Source organism: Saccoglossus kowalevskii, chromosome 3, assembly GCF_978046115.1.
Source record: "Saccoglossus kowalevskii chromosome 3, keSacKowa6.1, whole genome shotgun sequence".
In the NCBI taxonomy this organism is placed as follows: Eukaryota; Metazoa; Hemichordata; class Enteropneusta; family Harrimaniidae; genus Saccoglossus; species Saccoglossus kowalevskii.
Genome location: NC_140643.1, coordinates 37,420,659 through 37,432,291, shown reverse-complemented (window position 1 = coordinate 37,432,291; position 11,633 = coordinate 37,420,659). Strand labels below are relative to the sequence as shown.

The window sequence follows — 11,633 nt, the reverse complement described above, 5'->3', positions numbered from 1 at the left end:
CTACCTATGCAAGGCGCACGACTTCCTATGCAGGGCGCACGACTTTCTATGTAGGGCGCACGACTACCTATGCAGGGCGCACGACTACCTATGCAGGGCGCACGACTACCTATGCAGGGCGCACGACTACCTATGTAGGGCGCACGACTACCTATGCAGGGCGCACGACTTCCTATGCAGGGCGCACAACTACCTATGCAGGGCGCACGACAACCTATGCAGGGCGCACGACAACCTATGTAGGGCGCACGACAACCTATGCAGGGCGCACGACTATCTATGCAGGGCGCACGACTTCCTATGCAGGGCGCACGACTTCCTATGTAGGGCGCACGACTACCTATGCAAGGCGCACGACTACCTATGTAGGGCGAACGACTTCCTATGCAGGGCGCAGGACCACCTATGAAGGGTGCACGACTACCTATGCAGGGCGCACAACTACCTATGCAGGGCGCACGACTACCTATGAAGGGTGCACGACTTCCTATGCAGGGCGCACGACTACCTATGCAGGGCGCACGACTTCCTATGCAGGGCGCACGACTACCTATGCAGGGCGCTGCGCCCTGCTAAAACCCCTCGTAGAGAACACTGAATACTCAACTAACAATACAATGTATTTGATCAGGGCGGGAAATGTGAATGCAGGGCGCTTGTTGACCTATGCAGGGCGCACATGAACAACCTATGTAGGGCGCACAACTTCCTATGCAGGGCGCACGACTACCTATGCAGGGCACACGACTTCCTATGCAGGGCGCAGGACTACCTATGCAGGGCGCAGGACTACCTATGCAGGGCGCACGACTACCTATGTAGGGCGCACGACTACCTATGCAGGGCGCACGACTACCTATGCAGGGCGCACGACTACCTATGAAGGGCGCACGACTTCCTATGCAGGGCGCACGACTTCCTAAGCAGGGCGCTGCGCCCTGCTAAAACCCCTCGTAGAGAACACTGAATAATAAACTAAGACAACAAATTCTTCAGACCTAGGCAGTTTATTCCAGAAACGATTTGTGAAGAAAAAGCCAGTGACACCAAGCTTTTACATGCACAATAACTCGAATGAATACCTTACACTATTATAAGCCAGAATTACGGGCGAACTAAACTAAAATTACAAACTACAGAGGGGTGAACTTGTAAGTCAACAATTTTTATACAATATAACTTGAGAGTACTCAGCGATGCCATCAGCAAATGATAGCTCTTGAATTTTACTGTATCTCCTTTACAGTTTTATTTTACGTGTACTTCTTGACACATTTTAATATCATTCCACAAGCTAAATACTAGATGTCAGTTTCTCCAAACCTATCAACAACAAATTTAAGAAAAATAGTCTCTAAAAGTTAAAATAAAAATAAAATAACATATTTACATCTGACATAAACTGTGGCATCAGTACAAAAATCGGATTAGACTAGAATCAATGCAAGCAAAAATGTATTGATGGAGAAAAGTGTCCAGCAATAAATATTCCAAAACAGTGTATATGATACATAAATTTTCATAAACATTTATACAATGTGCTGCCAGGTTTTAGTTTCAGTAAAATACAATTTTAGTCTAGGTTTCATATCATTTCCTTGGACTAGCTCGCTGCAATATAACTGGACATCCTTTAATGTACAACTCACAAATTTTGAAAAAGTCATTACTGTGTCTGTTCAAGGGTTACAACCTCAACAGCATGCGTCGCAACTGGTACATCAGTTTCCATGGGACTACCTTCAGTTGTGTTTGGTGCCATGGCAACCTGTGGCACACCCTCCTGTCTGCTCTGGTGTTCCTGTACATGTTGTTCTTGATTGCTTATGTGGTGATGATGTTGTTGTTGCTGTTGTTGTTGTTGCTGCTGCTGCTGTTGTTGTATAGTTATATGGTGAGAATGTTGTTGTTGCTGCTGCTGGTGCTGTTGCTGCTGCTGCTGCTGCTGTTGTGCATGCTGTTGTTGTTGGTGTTGAGAGTTAGCAATACTTGTGACGACAGTCTGATACATAGATACTGGAATAGTGACCATACCACCTGAAAAAACAAGAGCAAACATTCATCAATAACCGAAACAAGCACTGAGTTCACATATTATCGGCCCAGCAATATTCTATATTTTCCTGGACTTGCTTGATCCTTTTAAACCAGTGGTTTATTAAATTCCCAAAAATTGTACTCCTTGTCAATACAATTGACTTTAAAAAATAATAATAGAAAATAATAGTTGTACAGGGATCACCACCACAAACGTTGATGGCCACAATAGCCGGCACACACCCATTAATCGTGGAATAGAATTTGTAAACATCTATGGTAGTATTTTAGTGAATGGCAGCCATTTTATCAGCATTATAATGTTTTTATCATATTTGCTCTATTAGTAGCCCACATTCTTACATATCGATAAAGGTGTGTCTATGGTCAAAGTAATTCATATTATGTCTACTAGAGACACTACTAATAAATCAAATATGTTACTGTAGATGGATCACAATAGTAAATGCACATGATAAAGACAGATAAATGTACTATTAAATTAGCAAATTAATTTGTATTAAAAATTAACATAGCAGAATACAACACTGACATGCATAATCATGACATTAAAATTTAAGACTAACCGTGTGTCTCGTGTGCTCCAGAAAGTGCTCCAACTGCCGCTGCTGCATCACCCGACAATAGTATATGCCCACCTTCAGATAAAGTAGCTTCAGCTAATGTTGCCACTGCTTCTGCTGCAGCTGCACTATTAATGTCTATGGATACAGGTGTAGCTTGGGGTGCTTGAGGTAAGGCAACTTCACTCTGTGTGGCTGCTGCAACTTCAGCTAAGGTAGCCACTGCTTGTGTGGCTTCTGCCTGTGAGCTGTTATGGTTGTGCTGATGCTGTGTAGCAAAGTTGGTCTATAATCAATTAATTAAGATTCTTACACTATTGTAGTAGAATGACATATCTATCTCAATTTCCATGCTATAAATTGGTGAATCTGCATAAATATACGACCTAGCCAAAATTAATGTAGATAGAATAGATCTAAAGTGCATGTAAATTCTGCAAACAGTAGACATTTACAATGTGATTCAATTCAATCAAACACAATGAGATTAAGAACATTCACTCTGATATTGTAATAAAGACTACTTACCTGGTGCGCAACAACATCAGCCGCCGTCAATGCTGTAACTGTTGTGCCTGGATCTACCTGTATCAGTGATACTGTTCCATCAGGATTGTTGATGGTTTGAAGGACTGTATGAGATTGGACAATATGATGGGAGGCTTGTTGAGGATGCTGCACGTTTGGAGAGTCATCAAGGAATTCTATAAGCAGGTCTTCTCTTCCATGGTGTTTGTAACAGTTTTTTACTATTGTTCGTAGTGCATGGGTCCATGATACCTGAATTTAAAAACATAGCACAACTATAATAACTTTGCCCATGATGTGAATAATTTGTGGAAGTAAACATTTTGTAATAAATAAATGTAAACCAGTTAATTTAAAAACATAAAATAATTGTATATGAGTGAAATGTGAATGATTAGAACCGTACAACATGGTGACTTGGTTTAATATTACCAAGTTAAATGATGAGGGAAATAAAAATTTGTTTTTTGTTCTAAGCAGTTCAGTTTTCTTTAATTTTTTTAAATAATTTGACAAAAACAAAACTTTTTTAAACTGAAGCACGCACTGACAAGCAACAAATCTTTGTGACCACAAGTGTTAATTTTATTATTTATTTTAAATCATTTTAACTGTATAAAAACAAGAACTGATTATTGAATATTATGAAGTTTATCTGATGAATTTACAGGTCAATTATTAAAACAAAATATGTGTTTGCTTAGCAGTATTCTTCTAACCAGCATAACAATAACAGACAATAAAGATAAGTACAATTTTTATTGATATGCAAATACCACAGACACTGTGGTTCAATTTTCTGGTCCCTTATTCAATAGTACATGAATTGTATTAATCTCGTGGTCTCCCTTAGAATGAAACTATACATATGTCCCCAAACAAAATATACATTACTGGCCAAAATTTTAGAGGGAATTTTTTATTTCAGCATTTTCAAAACTGTATTTTCCCAATTGTACACTGCTGCTATTCTTGTCTGTCATGTTATATCTTGTCTATAGGAAAGAAAGCTAACCCATGACCATATGATGTGAACTTGATCATGTGTATTTAAAATGAAGCAAAATGGCTTCCAGCTATTAGTCATTTTGGATTACACAATAAGAAAATAGCCTGACCTGCATGTTGTGCGGGATGGTATGATGAGCTTCCAGTGTTCTCTCCAACTTGACTTCCCAGGATGGTGGCTAATTTACATATGAATGGTGACTAATTAGCATATTACAATAAACATAATTAACGTATCAATAACTAATATTAATTGCAGGACCACTAAAATTAAAAGGCCCTTTGGGAGAACACTGGGTTCAATAGCAGGGGAAATACGATGTGTTTTTAGAACCAAAACACCAGCCAAATCGCATAAACACACTGATACTACTATCCAGGGTTCTCCCCAGAGTATTAAAGAGTAGGGGTTCCCAACCGTTTAATTTTTGATAAACAATAACAATGAAGACAATTAAATGAGTATTTAATATCACATTGTTATGCAAATTAACCGAGACTCTATGCTATTTTTCTGGGGAGAACACTGTTATGTATGAATAAAGCCACTAATATTATTATCTATTGTCATTTGAACTCTGTAGACACACGAAAAAGTATAAAGGTTATTATGATTTGTGCATAATTACCAAAAATAAAGAGCACATAGTATGTACTAAAATATAACATTATAATTGCGAACTTTACCTTTTGTTTTTGCTCCTCACTTCTTGCATCACTTCTAACATTCGCCCAGGGCAGATCTGAAGGCCACCAAACAGGTCGACATGATTCTTTCCCCCATCCTGGCTTACCACGCCCAGTTGAGTATTTAAGCATCATGGGAATAAATGCACGAAGTTGTGCTTGCGTCATTTTATCAACTGGAGTAGGAATGCCATCGATGACCAGAGCAGGCAGTTCATGTAGATTAGAGTTCTCAGGTGGTGGGGCAGGCGCTTGCAGTGCAAGAGCATTTTCTAGCTCAGACATAATAACATTACGACAATTTCGAACCTGCAACAAATACACAAGTCTGGTATTATACACATGTCCAGCCTATCACTAGTTGCATTTATCATGGGCAGCATGGCAGGTGTTTCTAATAAACTAGTCAATGTCAGTGACATAGTCCTTGTCCAGTTTTTAATGACAAATATAAACAATTAATGATAGATACGGTAGATAGATTATAATTAGATTAGGAGGGAAAACCCAAGCTTCTTTCAGTCAAAGTGGCCTCTCCTAGCAAAAAGACAATCCTTATATCCTACAAACATAAACCACAAGTAAACCAATTGGATATTTTGAAACAAATTCCTGAATAAAACATCATTTGTATAAAGTTGGCCCAAGCATGCCTGAAATAGTTGATGACATCTTGAAATCTAGTGATAAAGGTTTTTTGGACAAAAACAACTGAGAGCATTCACACCATTATATCTTGCCTTTGTACCAAATCTAGACAAAATCAGTGAAAGAGAATCAGGGAAATGATAGGACACAGTTGGACAAAGCATGGGAAAATTCGTCGCATGATAAATAGAATAAGTCAATCATTTTGACCTATAACAATTTATTCAAGGTCATTAAACCCAAAATACATGAACCTACCACGTTTTCTAATGGAGCTGCACCAAAGACTTTGAAAGCAGCGCTGGGTTTGCCAGGTGCACACAACATAACACATGCTTGTTGTCCAACACGGGTTGTGTATTCATCAATGGTGACTTTTAACTTCCTGCAAAAAGAGAACAAACAATTTCAACTTTATATCCAAATGATATGAATTTGATAAAATTGTGATAAAATTAAAAAATGACAATAACTGTTTGAGATGCCTATTTCAGAACCCAATGACTGCCTTTCACTTTCACACAATTAAAGAGTGATGCTAAATTACTGTACTCATTTGACTTACACCTCCTTTCCCCCCACACACATACACTTTGGGGCATTTTTATTTTGGGCTGCAAAAATTATGTTTCAACATTGACCTGTTAACAACAGTGAAAGGCGGTAGTTGTTTCATTCCACATTCAAAAACTTATAATTTCACTTTCATCTCTTTATAACAAACTTATTTGGAGACATTAGTTAGTGAAGTGTTCACTATAATGAAGCACTTGGTACATTGGCTTTGTTATGAGCAGGAAGCATACAATGTGTTCAATATTTCAGATACCGTAAAAACTCTAAAAATTCGGCCGCCTAATTATTTGCCGGGTTTCGGTGTTTTATTTACCTCCAAATTTTCGACTCCACTAAAATTGCCGACTCATTTTGATTCGAAAATTGCGACCAGTTTTGGTTTTCCCCCAAACGAAAAAAAAACGATGTGAGCGTCCAAACAGGACTTTCCCCGAAGGCATGAATCCGGGTTTCTGATTGACTGAGAGATTTTTATTTTATTGGTAACGAAAGTATATTCCAAACGAAGTTTCAAATAAAAACGAACACAACACACATCTTCTACATAGAAGCAAATAATCGTGGTTGCAAAATCCGGTCATGCTGCGTTTTTGAATTGTTGATTATTACTCAGTAGTGATTATAATAATGTACACAAAATAAATTTGTTGAATTGTTATGAAATACATACAAATAAAAGTCAACTTAGTTTCATCGTAAGTGAATGATTCTGGTCTCATATAAACGTTCGATGCTGTAGGATATTTTCATAGGTCAAGTAAGTCAAATCGCTAATTAACCAATCAAAAAGCTGGATGATGCCAACGTGTTCAAATTACCATAGCTTATTTAAATATGTTAGTTATTGAACGCAATGCGAAAGAGATTGATGTTGTAGTACGATCTTTTGGCTTGGATTTTGATGCGAAAACGACATGATTTTTTTTTAAATCAAAAAATAAATTGGGCATTTATTTTTTAATCCAAGGGCGAATTTTACGGCAGAATCTGGTCCCTCAAATAAGGGACACGTGAGCTTCGATTCTAACCAGATACATTGCACTGGGTCGGGGAAATAGTTTGCTAAACTTCCATGTATCTTTTGTCCAATGGGTACCTGTACTTCGAACATTCGCAGTTTTCCTAGGTAGTGCGAGACAGCTTTGTCTTTTGACCCATTAGTTTTGTGCTGACCTCTTCTCCGCGTCTCGATGTTTTGTTTTCCTTGTCATAACACTCACTGATTGATGACTTTGTTTTAATTTTGAGTTGTTTAGCCTACAACTCGGCCACAACCTTTGCTTTTACCGTGAAACATGGGGAAGTTTAGTCAATTGACGGACATTGCATTTTTTAAAAATTAACGAAACACACTGTCTATCATCCCCATTTTATCATTTGCTGATTTCTATTCTGAAAAATTCGACCGTCCAAAAATGCACCTTGATTTTGACTCTAAAAACACGTCACATTTCCAACGCAAATTATTTAAAACCGGTCGAAATTTTGGAGTTTTTACGGTAAACTAATTTTAAGGGTGTTCATTTAAAAAAAAATCATAATTTTTTGACAAAGTTAATTCCGCATTGCGTTATTGAGTTGAGAAGGTCCAGAAATGATACAAGTAATAAAATGTGCATATTTTTGTAACCATATCTGTTTCTTCATTTGTAAAAGTATTGTGGTCTGGAAATCAATGCTACTAATTTTGCAATTTTATTTTTTCCCAAAGAAACTAAACCTCCTAATCTGGCAAAATTGTTTGAGAGTGATGCTTGACTAGACACCAACTTCCTAAAAAGCAATTTTGGGTACTGTTGGTACTGCGATAACACTGGAGGGTTCATACTTTTGCATTGCCACATATACATGTTGAAAAATACATGTAAGGTAGTAACAACAGATACAGCGATTATTAATTAACTTATAATACGATTATAAAGAATCATAATGCTTTTACCTCAGTAACCTTGTTTGTTGTCTCTTTCTGATAGATGGATTGGTTTCAAAGGAGTGTGGTCTTTTCCTCTTTTTACCTGTAGCTATAGCTGCTGCAGCTGCTACTCCTATTGGACCTTACAATGGGAATACACAAATACTGGGATTTACATCACTGGATAAAACATATTTCACAATTCCCCCACCTTCCACAGTTGTAGTTTATATATAAATCTGGCATTAATTTCTAATTTATTACGAGTATACCGCTTATTCCTGAATAAACCATATACTCACTGCTGACCTAAATACTTTTCTAAAGATGAAAGACATTATATTATATCAACAGAAACCCCCAAAATGATTGAATATTGATGTACCTGGGTACATATAAAAGGTACTAATCAGTATTCTATAACTGTCTAAGTACTGTGAGCTTTGAATAATTATATTCCCCACGATTTAATTTAAAAGTTTACCAAACATGCTCAAATAATCCTGGTAAATACAGGTTCACTAACATATGATACACTAATATAATGATTTGAAAAAGACATCACTGTCAAAATAGTTCAACTATCTTTGTGAAGTCTCTTCCTCAACACAAAGTTGATAATGCTCTACAACGATGAGATATTAGCTATATCAATATATATCGATATATATCAATTATCAAACTGATAGTTTTTAAGATGAAGTCATTTATAGCAAAAGTTGATGCAGACAGACAATCACCTTCGATGACAGCTGAGCTAAAAAGCACCCATATCATGCATACATGATGAAACCAATATTGGGACATACCTGCAGCAGCTAACTGGGCAGTCACATCATCGGTAACATTGTTCAGCAAGTCTGTGTCATCAAATGTACTCTCGGGTGATGACGGCTCACTAATACCGGTATCATTTGACATCATCATGGTTGCAAAAAAGACTTCAGAACTACAAAAAGCGAATAAATTAGTCAATTTATGTAGAGCGTTACAAGATATGCAATACATGTATCTCTTTAATATTCATATCCACATGGATAACAGAAATTCCCCAAACTTTTATTCAAAAACATAAACCTAGTGCTTTTAGTAATAAATTTATGAGGTTAGTACCTGATATCACTTGTTCATAGAGCTGGATAATACGAGTAATGTCATTGGCTAGTATTATCCATGAACCAAATTTGGAAGTAGATAATACAGCCCATGACACCACAAGTTACTGTATTTTGAAAACACACTCAACTGAGATATCCTCCATTTCATAAAGGGCATAAATGTGATTTACATAAAATATTTATAAATAAATTTTAACTGATGGTGAAAAATGACTTCAGTTACACTGATCACAACTACTTGGTGCATATTGTCTGTATAGAATATTCCGCGTACATGGAAATAACTAGGCGAATATAGTATACTTTTCTATTTGTATGGTCATCAAAGACAAGGGCAAGTACCTCAGATTACATGAATTGCCACGAAGTACACCATAGACTCTGCAATGTCTGTTTATACTTAATTTATAAATCCAACTGTTTTCATTCAATTCAAACGCAACTAATAGATTGGCTAGAAACTGGTCTTTATTCCAGAAGTACTCCAACATAAACTGAATTTATAAATATTAATTTTTATAAATAAATTATATGTACCCGCCCTGTCCCTGACCTTGGTGGACTTGTATTCATTTATTTGATGCAAAATTTCTTGTAACAGGAGCTCATTGATAACTAAAATTGAAAAAAAAAATATTTGGGTTTCTAGCCCAATCACAAGATCTGTCTTGAAGTGTACAGTGTTATTTATGGGGTTTCACTGTCTCTTATGAATCATTTTATTGACCACCTTATTCTCAATTATTTAGCATGTAGTTTATTTTTAACATTCTATAATTGTGTCACTTTGTTTGAATTGTATTCCTGTTAGTTGGACTTTATGTAACATGTGTTGTGTTCCCAGTAAAATATCATAATATCTACCGATAAAACAGTGTCTCTTTTTTTACATTCATGACCTTGCACATGTATGGTTTTACTTTAAATCTAGTTAAGCCTATGCTGTTTGCTTAATTTAGATAATTATCAGTCACTTTCTAATATGCAGCAATTCCTGATTTTCGGAAAGGTTGACAGCATACACACCCAAGCATTCCAAACATCAACGACCTAAATTTACATTATAGAATGTAAATGCCATTGCAACTTCACAATTTCTGAAATATCGCCCGCCAGTGTAAGCGGTGACGATCGATTGTCGTACCTAACCTAAACAAGAACCGGGATTTTGAATACTGACCAAACTAAAGCTAATGCAATGAAGGGTGTAACGTTTGGACAAAATGAAAACATGTCCGCCATTATTTAGCAGGTATGTACGAACATTCGATTATAGACCTCTCTAATTGTTGAAGAAATAGAATTTGCAATCATTCGGGAGTACAACAAAGCAAACAGGACTACGCAGTCGTGGTCCGAGATCATCTCGAATGATTTACAGAATTGTGAATAGTTTTGGTTCCGCGACTGCGTGGTACACGGTGCTTGACAAGGACATCAGTCGACATGCGTGGAACAACATCGACCGGCGACGAACCAATTCGGTTACGGCCAATTGAGTAGCTCCTGAATTTCCGACATTTTTGTCTTTTTTTGCGTCTTGCTGTAGCAGCTAACCTATTCTATTCGTGTATTGAAGTGTGTCTCGAGCATCTGAGGTTATTCTGGGCCAATTTCGTGCCACGCTGTTGTAGTTTTCAATCAAAATTTCGTGGTTTTCAAAGCGTTGAAAAATTACGACAGTTTTTGTGGTGGTATTTGCGACTGCGCGAACATGGCGACCATCACGAAGAAGACAACCACATCGCCTGCTCCAGAAGATGTGGAAGTTATGATACAGTATGGTCACGGAACAAAGAGTCATTTGGATATTATGAACGTATATTATTGACCAACATCGGCCAACGTTTTATTTGACGTTTGGATCGTTTTCTCAAATCCACCAGCCATAATTTGCACATCGAAGTGAAAGAGAAGCACATTGTCACAAGTGCGGCTGCGCGAACAACAAAGAAGTAACCAAAGTGTGTCTCCGGGAAAATGCTATATTTGCGTCCAGAATGTCCGCAAGAATAATCTGCATGTAGGAAAGATTAGAACCATAATTTTGCCAGCATTGCAATTTGTGCGATTTTTATATACTTACCACAAATTATGTGTATTTTAATCCAAATATAGGTCTTATCTGTAAACTGAATGCGCGGGAGCCGTTCCAAACACAACCACTTCTGAGCACGCCAGTGAATGCTTGCTATAGGGGGGTCGAGTATTGCTCTTCAATAGGCGGATTGGAGTTGGGAGAATTTGTACCCAATCAGTTCAATTGACAGCCTTCCAAATGCAACACAGAAACCCTTTAGGGTGATGAGGTGATTATTCTATAATAAGCCAAACGCAGATATGTGTTGACTACACTATTGTACCCCAAATTAAATAATTAATTTTAATAAAGCTTCTGGTGGTTCCCATTTATTTGACACAATACTGGCCTCTACACATGTCAATTGTTTTCATCATAAATAAATAAATACACTTAGAAATTGTTATTAAAGGGTGGTGATCGTCGCACAGCCGTGTTCGAATTTCACGTAAACA

The 11,633-nt window shown here is 37.3% G+C and overlaps 1 protein-coding gene across 3 annotated transcripts; it reads right to left on the bottom strand.

Annotated features, from left to right (window-relative positions):
• Nucleotides 1-988: 988 nt before the first annotated feature.
• LOC100372998 (DNA-binding protein P3A2-like) lies at nucleotides 989-11,368 on the bottom strand. Of its 3 annotated transcripts, none has more exons than XM_085497157.1 (9): nucleotides 11,185-11,368; nucleotides 8,790-8,929; nucleotides 8,008-8,122; nucleotides 5,751-5,877; nucleotides 4,845-5,153; nucleotides 4,268-4,336; nucleotides 3,150-3,401; nucleotides 2,625-2,907; nucleotides 989-2,037 (listed from the first exon to the last, which is right to left on the bottom strand). In XM_085497157.1, exons 2-9 carry the CDS (start codon nucleotides 8,905-8,907, stop codon nucleotides 1,667-1,669), a joined length of 1,644 nt encoding a protein of 547 aa, XP_085353283.1. In that variant the 5' UTR covers nucleotides 8,908-8,929; nucleotides 11,185-11,368; the 3' UTR covers nucleotides 989-1,666. The 3 variants fall into 3 exon arrangements, with proteins under 3 accessions (XP_085353283.1, XP_085353284.1, XP_006823834.1); XM_085497158.1 differs by having other exon boundaries at nucleotides 2,625-2,889; XM_006823771.2 differs by lacking the exon at nucleotides 4,268-4,336.
• Nucleotides 11,369-11,633: the final 265 nt, after the last annotated feature.